Genomic DNA, 18,464 nt, shown 5'->3' with positions numbered 1-18,464 from the left:
TCCCTCCAGCCATAAAGACCCGTCGGATTTGGACGCCGCGGAGAACACGGAGCGGGGGCCGGCGAGCGGTGGCGAAGCCCGCTCTCGCCCGGAGCGAAACGAGCCGCCTTCACGCCGCGCCCCGCGGGCGCGGGGATCCTCCAGGGAACCGCGCAGCAGCGCAAAGCCCCGGCGGGCGCCTCCCCCGCCACGGGCAGGCGGAGAAGCCGCGCTCCCGGGGGCGAGCTGCCGCGGCCGCCCTCCGCTTCCCCTCTGCCGAAGCCACCGCGGGTTCCTCCCCGGCGCACGGCTCGGGGCCGCGCTTTCTCGCCCGGCTTGCGGTTCCCCTCCGCACCACAAAGTTACGCTTCCCCAGACGCCCAAGGCTGAGAATATTTTTTCGCAGGGGGTTTCATTCCACCCCCCCCCCCGGGGTCTCTTTTCCGGAGAGCCTCAGTTGATCTCTCCCTCCGTGAATTCCTCCTTGATGGACTGTTTGCGAGATTTGCAGTCCGGGAGGTCGAACCCAAAGTCTGCCCACTCGTCGGCCCCGCCGCGGTTGGGGATGGTGATGGTGTGGCGCACGCGGAAGTGCACGGCCTCCATCACGCGCTGCCGCTGCAGCTCGCCCGAGCTGCCGATGGAGATGGTGGAGGCGTTGCTGCTGGAGCGGATGAGCTGCTGGGCCCCGTAGTCGTGGCTCTGTTTGAGCTCCTGCAGACCCCTCCAGATGATCATCCTGTACTGCTCCGGGATCTTCAGTGCTCCGAGATCCTGGAAGGACAACACCGCTGAGCACAGCCGGCAGAGACGCCGCCGGACGGACGGGAGCGAGCCCCGGCCCCCCGAGCTCGTGCTTTGGGGGGGGCGCGATGCCTGAGCACCCAGCGGTGGCGGGGCCGGACCTCCCCTGGTCACAGCACCGAGCCCACGGGCCATTTCTCGTTTGCACCCAACGGCCAGTTGACCAAAGTGCAGGTTGGAAATTTTTTTTTCCTTTGGGGAAGGAGGGGTGGGTTCACATCGCACTGATGTGCAAATGGGCGGGAGGGGACCCGTCCCCCTCGGACAGGCGGCGGAGCAGCCCGCCGAGCGAAGAGCCATCGGCCAGGCTGGCTTCTCCTCCGGTCCCGGACCGGGAGGCTGGAGCAGCGCCCGCCCGCGGGGGCTGGTGTGACGCCCCCGGTGCGGGCGATGGCTGTGGCGACGCCACGGGCTGAGCTGGCAAAGCCACGTGAGGTCGGTAACCTGGGCACTGGGGGGCCCGCCCCAGAACCAGCACCGTCGTAGCGGGGAGCTGCCGGAGGTCCACGTTAACGCCAGACACAGAGTGTTAACCAGAGCAGACAGCGAGTGCGCGATTAGTAATTACAAATGCCGACTCGGACGCGCGGCTCGGCGATCTGGTGCAAGTCGTGGCCGTACCCAGCGTTTCTTTGACAGCTGACAGGCAGTCACGGGGTTAGTGCAGAGAACGGTCCGAAACCAGGCTAAGGTTACGCAACTGGCCCCGGCTACCACTGAAAAATCATCGGGTCTCCAACAGCCATCACCGAAGCGCGGTTTGTGGTAGCTGCCAGGGAGGCGACAGCTACTACGAACTGCCTGGGGGCGAAACGGGATGGGGCAGGAGCTTTGTCTCAGCCAAAACACCAACTCTGGGGTTTACAGGGCTTCCTGTGACTCAAAGGGTTTGAGATGAAGGGGGTTTTGTCCCTTCTCGTTACCCTGATGGGCTGGAGAAGTCCCTGCCTTGGCGCTGCCCTCGTTATCGTCACCAAGAGGCTGCGCTGGAGCCGAGAGCGGCAGCAGCAGAGGGCTGATGCTCCGGGCAAGCTCAGGTACTTCCAGCGTCCCCTCGACCGTTTTTCATGCCAGCTTTTGCCTGACCCGGGCTATTTTGTTCCAGGGTTTCCTTAATACAAATGCCCCGGGCTCGACTCCCTTATTTCAGCCTCGTTTGCCTCAAAGATTAACAGGGGAAGACGTAAGGTCAGATCAGATGTAAAGCTCTGAAGCACAGCGGAGGTGTTCCCGCTGGCAGGGGAGGCTCTGGGTTGTTTTGCTGGGCACCTCAGCTGGTGTTGCTGTGTTCAGTGGAAAATCTACCCGAGGTCTGGTCTGGGGATCTTTTAGCTCTTTTGTTTCTGACAGTCTGGAAGAACCGATTGAGGCTATCGTGGTTGCTAGCAGTGACTGAGCTACTGCTCAACCCGAAGGACCAGAAAGGGTGCAGAAATGGAAGGTGTAAACCCTGGGGAGCACGTACTGTGCGTGAGGGGCTGGTGCAGTTTTCCCTTTCCTTTAAAACGCTTCTGTCCTTGCTTTTCAGATCGACAGCTGATAGAGACAAGTGGTAAGAACAGATCTTCCCAAAGCATTTACCTCTATGGATAGGTTCTGCAGGTGGTAAATATTCTGTAACCCTTGTGAGGTGAAATAGTCGATGCAGTTTGGACACCCCAATCCTGTTAAAAAACTGCAGAAAAAAATTTGGAAAATAAAGTGGCATTAACTTCCCACGAATCCGAGCTGCGCTCGCAACCATCGCTGTAGGGGCAAACCGTGTTTCAGGTCACCGAAAAGGCGGGGGGGCCACGGTGAGCCCCGGCAGCTCGGCAGGGCTGCGGGTGGGGGCTCGCTCGGGTACTCCCACTGCTGGGGCCAGCTTTTGCCTGCGGCTGCTGCCAGCCCAAGCGTGACCTCCGTTGCCACCAACATCAAAGTGAAGCATGGGATGACGTTCATTCCTAAAACTCTGTATTTTTTTGCCTCCTGATCATCAGAGGTTTCAGCTCAGTGACTTACTCGGAGTAACTTGAGGCAGCTCGAGCTACCGGGGAGGGAGAGCGGGGCTTTGCTCGGGCTGGGCAGCCAGGCCGGGCTCTGCGGCGCGCAGAGCGGTGGGGCAGGGGTGCTTTGCACATCGCGCTGGGCTGCAGCTATGTGCCCCTCGTTACACGGCACTTAAAGCCTCCCTGACCTCGTCAGGGCGTCTGTCGAGATGTCTGTGCTCTTTGTAAGGACTGACACGTGGCTGCAGAGCTGTCAGGGCGTTCCTGACAGAAACGAGCCCCGTGGAGCCGTTTCCAGACATTGCTGGTGAGGAAGGGGAAGGGGAAAGTTCACAAAACTACGTGCTGGTTGGACATGCAGGAAAACGCTCTCGTTCGGGTGCATTTAGTTTTTAATTAAGCAGGGATGGATGACCCAGATAGAGGTATATGAGGGCAGTAGCTGTTTCTAACTGGCAGGTAGCTGGGCTTTGGTTTCTGAGATGGTCTATGTGATTTTGTGAGCAGTGATTTCTCAGTTGGGACCAGTGGCCAGTTGACCGGTTGCTAGACAGATCTGGAGGTTAGAGTGAGGGACAACAGCAAGAAACATCAGAGGACAAGACAGACAGGGCACCGGCCGCCTTCCCTACCTGACGAGGCTGGGGTCGGGGTTGTAGGGCGGAGGGGGGGTGCAGTGTGATCCGGAGACCATGGACTGCGACGAGTGGCCCCCGTTCATCTCTCCGTTGGGTTGCATGGGGTGACTGTTCAGCATCCCGGCTCCTAGGCGGCGGCCATGTCAACGCAACAAATAATCCATCAGCCCAACCGTGACGACCACCCGCTGCCCTGGCAGGGAGCCTGCGGTCTGATGGGCAGGGGCCGCCCCTGCGAGCCCCGGCTGCTGCCGCCCGCTCCGCCAGGACTTACCCATCGGCCCCAGGCTGGGCGCGGGGCCGGAGCCGTGCTGGGCTGGCTGCCCCACCAGCTGGTTGACAGAGGGCAGCTTGTTGATTCCCCCGCCGTGGGCTTTGTTCATGGGCGAGAGGACAGGACCGTAGGAGGAAGGCGTCTGCAGCTGAGTCCTGCTCGGGGAGGCCAAGCGGGCGGTCAGCCTGCGGCGGGTGGGATGGAGCCGCCCTGCCCCAGCCCAGAGCTCCCCCCTGGCCCAGCAAACCCTCCTGCGGAGGCGTCGGGCAGGCAGGGGACCCGCCACTTTGCACCAGCGATGTCTCTAGAGCGGTTGTCAGCCCTCGACCCCCCGGCCTGGGGCTGCTTGAGGGCTCCCCCACCACAGGGCTGCTCCCTGCTGCGGGCTCTCGGGGGGCTGCGGTGGTACTTACTGCCTCTGCAGGAGCTGCTGCTGCTGCTGCCGGTAGGAGTCAACCAGCTGCTGCGGGACCAGCTCCACCAGCTCCAGGCTCTCCTTTATCTTCATCAGGATCTCGAAGTTCTCCCGGCCTCGCACCTGGAGGAGGGAACAAGCCCAGGGCTCCCCTTTGTTCCCGTCCCCCCTGGCCGCCGCCTTTCCACCCAGCCACACAAGGTGCAGCATCGCTGTGGCCGGGGACTATGTGGGGGGCCGGGACCCCCTTGGACACGTTGCATTCACAGGTGCTTTTGCTCCTGTTCTCTAGGTCTCTGCTCAGCCCCCGTGCCTGCCGCCCCGCAGGGACCATGCAACCCCCTCCTGCCTGACAATGCATCCCCAAGGTGTTTCTCACAGAGAGGACAATGCCACCTCCGTCCCATCCCGAGCCGAGCTCTCCAGCGGTGCAGCTCACCAACACTTACAGGCACGTAATACATCTCCTCCTCCCCGTGCCTCCGTTTCTTAATGCTGGCCCCCAGTGCTGGGATGCCCTGGGGACTCTGCTTGAAGGCTGGAAAGGAGAGAGGAACGGCGTTAGCTTGCTGTCCTCGGGAGGGCAGGACACGGCCGGGAGCACCTTTGCCACCCGCAGGGTTTAATTTCAAGCCAGGCAGGACGGGCTCTGCTGTTGCTGATGTCCCTTTGTTAGCAACAGCGACGAAGAACAGGCATACCCGATGTGGAAGCCCTGCCCTGTAGGACCCCCTGCCTTTTCCCTCCATTTATGAGACTTCAGATTGGGTTGAGGAAGGTCAAAGCAGCGTTGGGGTACTGGGGATGGGGATGGGGATTGGAGCCCGAACTTCTGGAGCGCAGCGAGTTTGGGTGCGAAGGGAAAGGAGCTGAGGCAGAAGCATCCGCAGGGATTTGGGCGGCAAGGGGGGGGGCAGGGGCTGCCCGGGAGCCTGGGGCTGCGGTGGAGCAGTGCCCCGAGCCCCCCTCCCTGTCCCGGCAAGGGGACTCACTGCGTTTGTTGGCGTTGCCGTTCTTCGCTGCGCTCTCATTCAGGGCTTGTTGCTCTCGGTAATGGTCTTCATCAGCTTTGCGGTCCCTGCCGGGACAGGCACAGATCCGTCCCTCGAACGATCTCCTTCCTAGGACTTGGCCGCTGGGAGGAGAGAGAAACCGGTGACCCTGGTTCTGCTGGGGAAGCGCAGCGCGGCTCAGTCCCCCACGTCCTGGTCTGGCGCAGAAACCAGAGCAGCGCGGCGCCTTCCCGTCCCTGCGTGTGAAGGGATCGCTGGGGAAGGTCCTGAGTGCGGGCAGCCCCTCAGCAGCAGTCTCCTGGGGGAGGAGGAGCTCCCGGGGCAGAGGAAGGCTCCAGCTGCAGGCGAAGAAGCCGACGCTGGGCTGGGTCCCCGGTCCCTCCGTGCCAGCCCTTTCCCCAGCCGGCAGAGAAGAACCTTTCCTCTGCTGTGGGCTGGGGCTGTGGGGGGCTGCCATGTCCCCTTCCCCTGGGGGTGCTCCCTGCAGGGGAGGATTCCTTCCCAAAGGCCCCCAGCCCTCCCGCAGCAGGGGGGGACGCCTGCCCCTGCTCCCACGGCCACTCACTCTCTCGTCTCCAGGGTGATGATGATGAGGATGGGCCTCCTGTTCATTCCTCCCACGCAGCTGCTGTTGCACATGAAGTTGTACAGGATGGTGGTGAACTCGGTCCCCACCTGCCCGGGAGGGGAGAGCAGGCGCTGAGCGGGGAGTGATGGGGGGGGAGAGGCAGGCTGGGTGCCCCCAGGGAGCAGGGGAGCACCAGGGAAGGGTGGTGTGGGGACCATCCCAGCTGGGAAGAGGGGACTGTACGAGGACTAGGGGGGCCCTGGGGTCTCCCAGTTCAGGACTGGAAGGAATCTCCCTTTGCACCCCATTTCCCAGGAACGGGATGATGCTTCACAGGGCTGGGAGCTGCAGGAGCTCGAACACAGCAGCCACCGGTGCAGGGAGCAAGCAGGGGGTGGCCTTCGATGTGCCAGGGCCAGCAGGACACTCCTGCCCTTTGTCTCCTACCGAGCAGCCCTGTCACCAGCAGGTTCACCCTCAGCACCCGCAGAAGCCCGGCTAGAGGCAGGGGCTGGTCCTGCCCCCCCCCCCCCACCCCGGGAGCCGCCGGGTACCTGCGGGGGCTCGTAGGGCACCATCACGCTCTGCCTTCCCGTCACGGGGTCGTCCACGTACTGGGAGAGGTTGTTGCCTTCCACCCGGATGAGGTGGCTGGCTGGGGCCGCCTGGCCTGCAAGGCAAACCTCCGCGTTAGAGGACGATGCTCGTCCCGGGCTGCGGCGCGGGGCGGGCAGAGCAGCGCTCACCGTCGTTGAAGTCGCGGCCGAGCTCGTGGTTGGGGCAGCGTTTCACCACTTCGGTGACGTGCTCTGCCTTCTTGTAGACGGGCATGGCCCGGATGATGGTGCCCGGGGGCGGCGGGGTGGACACCTTGATCTGGATGGGACATGTTTTTGCGATCTGGCAGTAGAGTTTCTTCAGCAGCGGGGAGTACTGGAAGGGAAGAGATGCCCAGGGGGTGAGTGTCACCGGGCCTGGCGGGGCGGTGGATGCTCCCCTGCCTGCCCTCGGCTTCCTCCCCTGCTGCGGTGGAAATGCCGGGCTCCCTTCCCCGCTCGGGGGCTCGGGCTGATGCCCCCCCTGCGCCGAGACAGGCGTTTCTGTTCCCCCCACCCGCTGCTTTCGCACCGCTCCGCGCGAAACGCGGACACGGCAGTAAAGCAGCAAATTAAAATAATGACTTGTTATAAACCCAATTACCGCCTGTCGTACCGCGGCCGCGCTGGGGGGGCTGTGCAGTGCAAAGCTGCTCCCCGTGCCAGCGGGGGGAATCGCCCCGGTGGCGCCCGGGCTCTGCGACAGATCCCAGTGTTGGAAACTGCAGCTGCGTGTCCCCGGTGCGTTGCAGGGGACGGCGACCAAGGGACATTCAGCCTGTCTCTGCAGTAACTTTATTCTCTGGGCTCAATATTTGGTTTTCCCCTGGGAATAGTTAAATAAGACCAAATTCACCCACGCTACGTCCTGCCTGCTTTCCATGTCACCCAGGTACAACCACCCTCTGGGTCCAGGGCTGGGGGCTGCAGGAAGGGTTTCCCAACTGGCCTCAGTGCTCTGGCAAAGCAGGAGCACCCACAACACCATGATTTAGAGGAAATCTTGCTGAAAATCAGTATAAACCCTCGTTCATACACCACTCAGCCCATTTTGGAGACATTACCCCGAGTCCTTTATCACACACAGCTCCTGGCTGAGCACCGAGGGTGCCGACATGCTGCAGCCTAAGGAAATCGTGCTCAGTGTTGTGAGCAGGGTCACGGCTAGTTAGGCAACACCTCGGAGTTTAATTCTGACTAGCACGTGTGACACAGACAGGGTTTGGCCTGACCACGACTCAGTTGTTTGTGGCCGCTCTCGGTGACAGTGGTGGCTCACTGAGGGGACGCGGTAGGGACTGCTCCCCGAGGCTGGCCGTGGGAGGAGGATGCTCTGCAGGAACTGGAGCCGCTTGTGAACAGAAAATGGTTCGTGCCCACTGAAACCCTCCTTGTGAGGGCACAGCGGGATTCGCTCGGTGAGGAGCGAGGGGCGAACTCCTCTCGCAAGGACCGTGGAACTGCTCGGCACGGGGGGAGCTCCTGGTGGCCACTGACCACGGGAACAGCAGTGTCCCTGCGAGCCAGCCCTGCACACAGCCCCCCCACGGTGCCCGGGTACCTCTGCTCAGAGCAGGGGTTCAGCGCCGGTCCCGGGTCCAGCCCGACCACAAGCGATTGTCTGGAGCAAGGTGGGGGCTGGCGGCGTGCGGAGGCTGTGTCCCGCTTCCAGACGAGGGGTGGGGAAGGCAGAGCCTGTCCTCCACCTTCCAGTAACCGCGTGTCTCGGCTCCCAGGTGCGGGGATGTGCAATTCCCTTCCACCTCGCCAGTGCCATGCTGTTTTCCAGCTCACAAAGAATGTGTTTGCTATACAGGAGCCCACCCCTGCCGCACAGAGAGAAGCCAGTCCCTGCATGGCAGGGCATGTTCCTGCTCAAAATATTTTATCTCATCCCCACAACATAACGCCTGATGCCAAAAAAATACCACCGTGCAGAGTATTTGCGAGGATGTTAAAGCTTGTCCTGAGCCATCCCAATACAGGTGTGCAGGGGCCAGCGAGGCTCCCCCCGCCGCCGCCCTGCTCTCCGGGTCGGGGGGTGGGTCCTGAGCCAGGGGGGCAGCGGGGCTGGGCAGCGAGCCCAGTGCTCGCACAGGGCTGGGAGGGCATCGGGGGGCTGACACGGAGGGCTCAGCCCTCGTCCCCTCGCTGCCGTGAGCCCAGTCGGGTGCACCCGCACATCGGGGGGAGGGTTGCAGGAGGGGTCTGTGCTTCCCCATCCCGCCGCCCTTTCCACAGGAGCGGACCCACCCGTGGGCTGAGCGAGGCTCCCCGGCCCGAGGAGGCTCCCGCTGGGGCTGGGTGGGCTCCTGCCACCCCGGGAACTGCTAACGAGGCAAACGAGAGAAACCATTTTCAGGTGGTTTTGCTCAGTAAGTTCAGGGAAGATATAAAGGGCAGAGGCTTCTGCTACAACAGCTCTTGCATCGTGAGGATGCGCTGGACCAGTGGCCGGCTGGCAGCAGGTACCAGTTCCCAGAGAGGCGAGCCAGGGGGCTAGTGGGGGCCGTGTCCTGGGGGTCAGAGCCTGCTCTGGGCTAGAGAGGGCAGGAAGATGCCGTGGTGGTCAGAGGGTGTGATCGGGGGGAGTAACGTGAAGCTGAATCTGGCAGCAAGAGTTAATCCTCAGTGCTGGAGGGATGTGGACTGGCCCAGAGCGAGCGGAGGTGTAGAAACACCACATTTCACCAAAATGCCCCGATTTGGCGCTGGTACCCGATGATGCCAACTGCACCTTGACTCCATGGCTGGGTCAGCTTCCCCGGTGCCCTCCTGCATCCCCAGCAGGGATCGTGCCTGCGCTGGCAGCACGGGCTCCCCTTGGACCCCAGTTGCTCCCCTCTGCCCGGCTGGAAGAGGAAGGTCTCACGCAGCCGTGGCCCTCGTAACCTGCTCGCCCACAGTGCGCCGGGGGTTTGACACCCTCGTTTTGAGGAGAGAACGTGGCAAAACAAGGGTTATTTGGAGGGGGGCTCTTCCTTGCCAGGTGTTAAAATACTGACAACTCCTGTCAAAGGATCCTTTCATGTAGACATTCCCGGGCAGTCCTCAACATGCCTGGGAAATATAACTGCTCTGGAAGAGTAGAGGTGCATTATGGCAAGTTCTTTGGTAACAAATTCTCTCATTATACCATGTTATGACATGGATAAATCTCTGTTAAATAGCAGAGCGATTGCCCCGCAGGGAGAAAGGCTGCCGCTCCACACAGGCATGCCTCCACTGATAACCTTATCGTGTCTTAACAGCTCCAGCGTTGCCTTCAAAGATCCTTCCACAATAACAAACTATTCTTTTAAGGAACTCCATCCTGATAACTCTGGGCAAGAAAAGTCAGGGCTGTGCCCTGTGCGGCCACGCTCCCGGCTCCCCGCAGCGTGCAGCCATCCTGCAGCCGCACCTCCGGCCGCTGCTGGGGCAAAGCGCTCCCGGTCCCACAGCCCCAGCCCGTGATGGTTTTGGGATCCCAGGAGACTCTACACCCTGAGCCGTGTTTTCAGCCAGGAAGAGCCCTGGGCAATGTACGCTCTCCGTAGGGGACAGCAAAATGCACGTCTTGCTCAGATGCCAAGCTGAGCAGGCGCCTCTGCTCCTACGTGATTACCTGTGTTCGCTAATAATCTGCCACACGTGCGTCTCTGTGCAGGGCTGTGCTACTTAATCTGATTTACCGGTACGGGACAAGCCGCAGCTGAAGTGCAGGCACCCGCCTCGCCGAGAGCCCAAAGGCACCGCGCGTTCCTCAAGCGCGAGACAAGACAGTTGCGAAGCGGAACCCAGGAGATCAGGACGCCGGTATTTGATCACACAGATCAGCGCCGCCGCCTCGCTGCTCGGGACCCCGCTTCTGCCTCGGCCACGTTTCTGCCCCCTGTCCTGGGGGCTGGTCACTCATGTCCTTCCCCTTCCACAGCGTTCGGACCAGCTGATGGCTTGAAACCGGCCGCTCGTGGCAGCTGGGTCCCAGCCAGAGCTCACGTCGCTCACGCTGCCGCCAACTCGCTGCCGCTCCCGGCTGCGGGAGCAGCATCTCAGGACGCCTGAGCGTTCCCCGGCGCTGCAGCATCAGCCTGTCCAGACCTCAGCCCCACGATTTCCTTCACACCTACAGAACAGCTCGGGGACATTCTGCCCCAGGGCTCCTCCTGCCTTTATTTTCAGTTTCTGCTCTACCCTTTGGACCGTTAGCGTCTGCCTCCCCAGTCACACTATTACTAAGGTTGTCTCTGTTCATAGAAAAACTCAGAGAGTGTCTGTTACTGCCCATCCGCGGAGCACAACAGGCTCACGTGTCGGTGTGGCTTGTGGGAGCCAGTTCGGTACCAACAGCAGTGACAGCACTGAGCGACCTCCCTGGAGCTCACGCAAACTTGCAGAACGTACATTCCTCTGGGGGTTTTTTCTGCAGCCGTGCAGCTTCAGTGTCAGCCCTCATCTGCTGGGCTCACAGTGTGACGCCACCTCCGTCGCTGTCCCTTCCCCGCTACTGCGATCTGTCCCGCAGCACAAGTCTAGAGCGCTAGGAATAACTGGAAAAACCAAATTATTTAAGCCCTAGCAGCATATCAGCATTAACCTCTGTTTCTCTAGGGACCTGGCACCCCGCAGTGTCTTTAGATGGGGTTTCTTTCACCTCCGCGCTGAAACGCGGCTACTTCTTGGGGGAGGCAGCGACCGCGCCGCACCGGTGCCGAACGAAGCGGGCGATAAGCACAGCAGAGCGACGGAGCCCCCCGGTGCGATCGGCCCCGGCGGGGGTTTGCCGAGGTTATCTTGGCGCAAGGAGATGTTTGACACGTCGCAAGGTCCAAACGAGCTGACGCCCCACAACGATTCATCGCAGCTGATACGGCCACGGCTGCGAAGCAGCGTTAAAGTGAAGCCTCAGCGTCTGCCGCTGCCCCCCCCCCCCGAGCAAGTACCCGGGACCTGCTCTGAAGAGGCCACCGCACTGCTCGGACCTGTAGCTACTTCTCCCGTGCAGGAGGTGAGAGGGGGTTTCCCCACGGATGCTGACGGCCTTGCACAAAAAAAAATAACCTGAATCTTCCGCATGGGAAGACCTACCGGCGAAGCCCATCTCCCCCCAGCCCTCCCTGGGCAGCAGAACCGCTAGGAGGATGTGTCCCAACAGATTCGGAGCTGATAAAATCTTATTTATCTTCAACTGTTGACACCGAAGCGTCTAGACTTGCCTGCTTCGGGAAGGCTGCAGCCAAGTCCTCCTTTCTCTCTTGAAGGAAATGATTTGCTCAACAATTACTTTTTCCACAAATCCTCCCCCCGCCTCCCTTCCAGCCTCCTCCTCCTCCTCCTCCTCTGCTACATTCCAGTCTCCTCATTAGCTCTACTCAAGACGTGTCCAGGACTGCAGTCAATGGATCCCAATAAAGCCACTAGCCTGGCAAGAGAGGGAGAAGAAAAGTGCTGCCTCCGGCTGCTAATTTCCTTGCGCTCCCCAGCAAGCAGCTGCGGAGCTGCATCCTGGGACAGGTTCGGACAGATCGCAGTGGAGAGGTGATAATAATGTGTCTGTCATCTTACTCAGACATGTAGCATCTTGCAAACCGCAAATACCGTTAACCGGCTCGGACGAATCTGTTACGACAGATCCTGGAAGACATGCCGACTGCAGAGCTAATTTTTTTTTCTTTCTAATTTTTTTAATAACCATTTTTTAATCACCGGCCTGTATAACTTCTCACTGAGATGGAAATTCCTCCCAAAGCTACTTTGTGGCTCATTTACAATGAGCTGCTCTCGAATATGTCCAGTGCATCACCGATGTCCAAGGGGAGAGCATCCTCCGGTGCCCGAGGCACGCGGGCGGGCTGGGTGGCAGAGATGCTGCCCCGGGGGTGGCTCTAAGGGACGCCCCAACACCGGCCACCCCGTGTCCGCAGCCCCTGCGCCGCGGTGCTGATGCATCAGGGGGGCTGGCCAGGGCACCGCCAGCCGTGCCCAGGACCGGGGGGGTTCCCGGGGGGCCTGGCAGAGCTCCTCCGGCCATCGGCAGCTGTGGGGGACGCCCGTCACCAGCAGGTCCCCCAGCCCCGCTCCCACAGGCGCTGGACCACCGGCGACGTCTCGGGGCTGGGGCTGCCCCCGCAGCAGTCACAACGCAGAGAGGCTGCGTGTGCCCCAGCCTGCCGCCTTCCACCTTTATTATCATGCCCTTACTGCTAATTAAAACCCCCGGGTTCATCCCAAAGGAGTCCTCTCCCTTCCTTCTCCAGTGTGCACATCCTTAAACCACCAACAGGGACCACAGCCGTTCTTGGCCACGGCTCCACCAGCCAGCGCTGGCACCTCGGGGGTTGTTTGAATCTCTTCCAGTAAGTCGAGCTCCTTCTGCGTGTCTGGATGCTCGGGTCCTCTGACCAAGCTGGCGCTGGAGTCCCCTCTCATCCAAAAAAAGAAGCTGGAAACGCAGCAAGGCAGTTATTTCATGCTGCAGGATCAAGATGGGATACGAGGAGCAAGCTGGGAGGGGAGGGAAGAAGAGGCTGAGCTGGGCTTGGGAATCACCGCTGGAAACGAAACGCAAGAACCAGAACAGCAAGACCTGGACTCGAGGGGAGGCCACCGCCTCCCTCAGCAACCCCGCCAGGCTGTGCCAAGCAGGAGGGAGCTGCTCCTCCTGCTCTTACGGCCACTGCCTGGAGCGGGCACAGGCAGAGAACGCGGTTTATCGAGGGCACACCCGGCATCCGTCTCCCCGCTCCTTTAGGCGCCGGCGGTCAGGGCTCCCAGGAACGTTCAGCCGCGCTTCTCGCAGCACGGGGTGCAACAACCCCCGGTGCTGCCAGCGGTGCGGAGTCAGGCCCCCGGGACGTGGCCAGGAGCGCTGCCGCTTGACCCACCGGGCTGCAGCCGCCGCCGCCGCCCGAGGCCACCGCTGGACCAGAGCATGGACCCGCGATTCCTCCTGCAGCCTGCTTGTTGGCTCAGCTCCTCCAGCGGGTCCCTCAGCCCCCACCTCCCCGGTGTGTTTCAGATCCCGAGGTAGGGCAGCCGGGCAGAGCAACCTCGCTTCCCCGCTGCGCCCTCTCCCACCGCGCAGCAGTCCCTGCAGGAGAGCCTTGCCTTCCCGCCGGAGCAGCAGTTGCCAGTAAGTCGTTCCCTTGACCTGCGCATACCATGCACGTTCGAGATAGGGGAGCTGATAGCGGGATCGTGTTGGAACATCGCACACCGAATTCCTTTGCCTTTTTTTTCTTAATTCCATTGTGTCTGGAGCTCCTGGAGCCTCGTCCACACCCTGTGAAAGCTGGTGGAAAGCCTCCAGTGGGCTGGCTTCGATGGGCTTTGGAGCTGGCTGATGCTGAGGTTGCTTTCCTGCTTCTGGCACGCCAGAATATCCACGCTCTTCTGCTCAGCTACTCTGATAAAAACAAAGATGTTTGTGGCTCAGAGGCAGAGTGTGCCGAGCCGTGCCTGCCTCCTGCTCGTCTCCAGGCCGCTGCTGTTGGACAGGAACCATAACACATGGTGAGGTGCCAGGGGCAGTTTGGAGAGGGGGCTCCTTCCCTGGAGATGCTCCTGGAGGTTTTTCCTTCCTCTTTAGAACCTCCTCTACCCCAACTAGCCTCAGACAGCGAGCAGCAAGGGAGAACCTACCTCCTACCACACCAATTATTTCCATCCTCCTCATTCAGTTAGCACCAGACAAACCACTTCAGCTCCCCCAGTGCCCACACTCCAGCTGCAAGATCTAGGGAGCAACTGGAACCAGTTCAGCGTGGCAGCCTCCCACAGGCCAAGCACTGGGACACGGACCAGTTTGCTGCAGATGACTGCTGGACAGCATCCATCATAGCAGGAGAACCTCACCTCAGCTTTGAACCTCACCTCAGCTTTGAACCTCTCCAGCCTTTCCATCGCAGGCTGTTTGCTCCCCGAAGCAGCAGGCAACACCCTGGACGTGGCCCAGACCCCCCTGTGCCCGCGCCCGGGCTGGGGGACCCCCTGCCCGCTTAGCTCGGAGGTTTGTCCATCTCTCCCCAGCTCCAGGGGCTCCGTGCGAGCCCGGGCAGCTGCCTCGTACCGGGGGCTTGAGCCCCCGCGTCCTTTTACAGCCAGGCCACGGGAGACCAAAGACCCTATTAACGCTTCTGCTGGCTCTGGCGCACGCGGGAGCCTTTTAGAGGGGAGGGAGCACCGATCCGCCGCAAACCCGACTTGAGAAAAATACTAATTATCTATCAGTTACCAGCTGGCCGGCGTGGCGAGGGGCTGCCTGTGAGAAAACAGCCAAGATCGGCCCGCGGCTCTAGCGTGTATGGGCAGCTCCGGGGAACCGAGAGTCCTGATAGCTTCCAACAAACAGGCAGGCTGCCGGCATGCCCCGTCTTGCAGCGCCGCAGCTCCCGGTCCTCCTCCCAGCCCTGTCGAAGCAGCCTACCAGAGGGGGGCTTCAAACCTATAGGGAAAACCTTATTTTCAGCATCTGGCCGTAGCTCTCTGCTGATAAGAAGGCCGTTAAAAATGAAAAGGGAGGCGGCGGCGGCCTGGAGGGCTTCCTGCAGCACAGGCTGGTGCGGCCGCTTCGGTTCAGGGTTTGCGGCGACGCGCGGTGCTCAGAGCCCGGCCCGGGAGTCGGGACACCCAATGTCACCCACCTGCTGCCCAGCATCCCTCTGCAAGGACAGACCTGGCTCTGGGACTGTGAGCCCCAAACCCATGTCCCAAGTGTGTGCCCCTTCCCTGTTCACTCATTTCCTAAATTCAGCATTTTAAAGCTAGAGAGAACAGATGAGGATCTCCTGGTCGGATTCCCTACACTGCTGGCCTAAGCCCCCTCCCTACTCGCTGTGCGTTGAGCCAGTGGTGCCTGCTTGAAGCACAGCTTATCTTTCGAGAGATATGCAGGCTCTTCATTTGAATACTTCAGGAGTTGGAGAATCCACCGCATTCCTTGGTAAATTGTTCCTATGGTTAATTATCCTCACTGTTAAAAAATTTCCACCTTGTTTCTAGTCTGAATTTGCCTGGCTTCAGCTTCCAAGCACTGGATCTCATTATGTCTTCTTCTGTTAGATTAAAGAGCTGCCTGCTATCAGAAACCATCTCCCGTGCAGACTGTGATCAAGCCACCCTTACTCTCCTCGTGGAGACCTTTCATGCAGAACGTTTCCCTACAAGGTATTGCCCTACAAGGCATCTGTTCCAAATCTTTCATCTTCTTTGGATCTCCCTCCCAAACCTTTTCTGGCTTGTCAACACAGGGGTTGAAGTGTGGACACGAGAACAGCACACGAGGGCGGTGGGCTCGGTGATCCCTTGCTCCCCTTGCCCAGGTGACACTTGCCAGCCCCCAGCCCCTGCAGAGCAAGCCAGCCCCGGGCAGACAGCTCATCTCCAAATGGTCCTTGGCCACGAGCCCTGTGCTCCTTAGGAGCCTCCTTTCCTAAGGATGGGAGAACGGATAACGCCACGTCTCCCAGAGGAACAGCCAGAGGGATTCAGTCAAAACCCTTCAAAAATAGGAGTCTATTGGGCTGCACATTTCCATCAACCGAGGCGTATGATTCTGTCAAAAAGCTATACCAAATCCTTTGACAAGACGACTCGCATCGAACTATTGGGTTTGGCACCGCCTGTGCGCCAGCTGTCAGCTCCTCCTTGGCTGGATTTGCCGTGATCCGACCCCAGGTTGCAGGAGGCCTTCGGAGCTGCCGGTCTGGCAGAGCCTTCCTCCAGGGCAGAGGGCTCCCTGCTGCTGCGAAACGCTGCCTGGCAAGGCGGCTCTGCCGAATCCATGGCCAACGCTTGCCACGGTCCTGGCAGAAACTCTTTGGTGCAGTTAAAGCTTTCAGAAGCCGTGAGGCTTCCCTAGCCGCGGATGAAATAGGAAGCGCGTTTTACTGTTGGTTCTTTCCAAGTGCTGAATCAAACCCTGCGTGTCCTTTGGCGCACCAAGATGGTTAATGCAGCTACCCTTGGCTGGACCGTCACCGAGCTGTCAGGTGTCACTGCCCCCAGCCCAAGCACCTGCATTTCCTAGCAGCTCTCCTACTCTTACTCGGACGCTGCTCCACGTGCCTTCACAGCTCAGGTAGGGAATCACACTGTACACACGTCATTATTCGTACAGTGACTGACTGGCAACGTAAAATGTCTATTTTCTTGCTGAATTCCTTTCCCCATTTAAGCAGGTCAGACTTCCAAGCACGGCAGTGGCAATGCAGAGCTCAAGGCGGGCGGGCGGGAGGGAGGCGGCAGCCCCGTGTCCCAGCACAAGAAATGCAGCTGCGTGGCTGTGACAGCCGTCAGCCAGGAGGAGACGAAGCAAATCTGGCTGTCACCGCAGCAGGACCGTTCTTTGTGTGGCAGGCTCGGCGAGCCGGGCTGCCTGCACCCACCTCAGCGGTCCTGCAGCGCCTACTATTTCGGACGAAACATCCCCCACACTCCCCAAGGTGCAAGACACTGCCGGGCCACTTGTGTTCTCTGCGAGGCTCAGCTTCAGCGCGGTGAAGCCTGGGCCGAGGGGCACTACTCCTGCAGCCGGCCTGCTTTTGGGGGATGCACAGTCACCCCGGCACCGCGGTCCAGAGGTCTGCACATCTCGCTGACCGCCTTGCCAAGTATTAAAGCCAGTTCAGGCACTTAACTCCTCCGCTCTGGACCGCTTCCCGGGAGGCCCCCCCCTTGCAGCCGCACACTCGGCAGCCTCGGCTCCCGGCCCTGGCTGGCGGGTTCATCCTCCGCAGGTGCTTACGGCTGCCCAGGGCATGTTCACTGGGCATCTCCCGCGTCCAGCTGCTCCCCCGAGGCTAGGAGGGCTCTCGCAGCATCCGTGTGGCACCGGCTGCTCTGACACGCAAAGGAGACCTTGACACAAAGGCTGGGAAGAAAAAAAGCAACCCTGGCCTGATTAGCACAGCTCCCAGTAGGACACGACAGCTATGGGAGCACGGTTGGCGCGGGGCGATGGTGAGACAGGCTGGGCTCAGTTTAGAGCTGTGGCAAGACCCCAGGTGGCTAGGGTGGCTCTGGCGAGGGAAGGGGGCTCTCACGGGCTCCCCTGGGTATGTGGGACTGCCTCGGGGAGCCTCTTGCTGCTCCCTCTGCTCTTCTGGGGACAACTGGCCAAAAAGACCTCAGGGGCTGGTTTTGATTTACTCCCTGCAGCTGTGACACGCACCGCCTGGGCTGAGGGAAGGGCATTTCCTCCCTGCTAACGAACGTGCACACAGAGCGGACCTTTAGGAGGTGCCCTCTCTGTCTTTTGACCTGCATGAGTACCCCCTGCCCGCAGGGCTGTCCGAGGGGGCCCTGCAGCACCCAGCCCGGCCCTGGCTGTGTCCGCTCCATCCCACAGCCACCCCCCGGGCATCGCTAGCTGGGGACAGTGGCAAGCGAGCATCGGACGCTTCCCAGCCCTCCACGCCAGGACAGTTGGGACAAGACACCCCGCATCACTGTGGGTCTGGTTTCCGTTTGGATGCTTTTGTGGCACGGGAATGCCTCTTTTCCCTGTGCAGGTCCCGTGCAGCTTTGCCTTTTCTGATGTGGGTTATTCCCCAACAGGGACAGGAGTGAGCTGGAGTCACATCCTACCCTGAGGACCTTCAGTTTATTCAACACCTAATGAATGCATCCTTTAGCAACATCTTGCAAGGAAAGACAGTGGAAAAGAGCGAAGACTTAACCACTCCTATGGGGGCAAGTTGTATTTCAATGCGGTGCTGGTCCCAAGCCCCCGGTCAGCGAGACGCAGCGGTGAAGCCATGAAGCTCTGGTGACAGGGAAGCTGCTCCGCTGCCCCAGCCGTGAATTTGGCCACGCTCAAACGCCAGCTCCCTGCCGGCTTGCTGCCGCTTTGCCCACCCCGCCCGCCCGTTGGTTTTCGCAGGAGACAGACCCGGCGCTGCGGCAGCTGCCGTAGCCCGTCCCCTCCTGCCTGCTCCCACCGCGACACACCGGGAGCAGCCGTGTGGGAGCAGAGCAGCACCCGCCAGCCACGGCCCGGGGTCTGCCTACACGAAAGCATCTGAGGACTCCTTCTGTCTGCTGTGGGAAGGGCTGCCTCACACCAGCTTCCAAAACCAGAGGTCATTATCACACCTCGGGCTCATACATCATTCCCGGTCTGCTCTGCCCGTTTCGTGATAATGTCAAACCGCAGCCCCAGAGGAAACCCCATCGCTCCCTCGTTGTGTCAGTTGTCTCGTCCCA

General features: G+C 60.7%; 1 protein-coding gene across 7 annotated transcripts in view; it reads right to left on the bottom strand.

Annotated features, from left to right (window-relative positions):
* Positions 1–432: 432 nt before the first annotated feature.
* The window catches only part of TP73 (tumor protein p73), a 28,502-nt gene continuing 10,470 nt past the window's right edge, over positions 433–18,464 (bottom strand). For 3 of the 7 annotated variants that reach the window (XM_086476239.1, XM_086476240.1, XM_086476241.1), the window contains 10 exons: positions 6,429–6,615; positions 6,237–6,352; positions 5,680–5,789; positions 5,094–5,236; positions 4,551–4,639; positions 4,100–4,224; positions 3,687–3,841; positions 3,407–3,539; positions 2,365–2,458; positions 433–753 (listed from right to left, as the gene is read on the bottom strand). In XM_086476239.1, the coding sequence (XP_086332365.1) occupies positions 433–753; positions 2,365–2,458; positions 3,407–3,539; positions 3,687–3,841; positions 4,100–4,224; positions 4,551–4,639; positions 5,094–5,236; positions 5,680–5,789; positions 6,237–6,352; positions 6,429–6,615 (1,473 nt within the window). The remainder of the gene's footprint in view (positions 754–2,364; positions 2,459–3,406; positions 3,540–3,686; positions 3,842–4,099; positions 4,225–4,550; positions 4,640–5,093; positions 5,237–5,679; positions 5,790–6,236; positions 6,353–6,428; positions 6,616–18,464) is intronic. The other 4 variants (XM_086476244.1, XM_086476242.1, XM_086476245.1 and 1 more) reach the window with 2 other exon arrangements.

The sequence above is a fragment of the Leptosomus discolor genome, chromosome 20, assembly GCF_034619465.1.
Source record: "Leptosomus discolor isolate bLepDis1 chromosome 20, bLepDis1.hap2, whole genome shotgun sequence".
NCBI lineage: Eukaryota > Metazoa > Chordata > Aves > Leptosomiformes > Leptosomidae > Leptosomus > Leptosomus discolor.
This window is presented reverse-complemented; position numbering and strand designations above follow the sequence as displayed.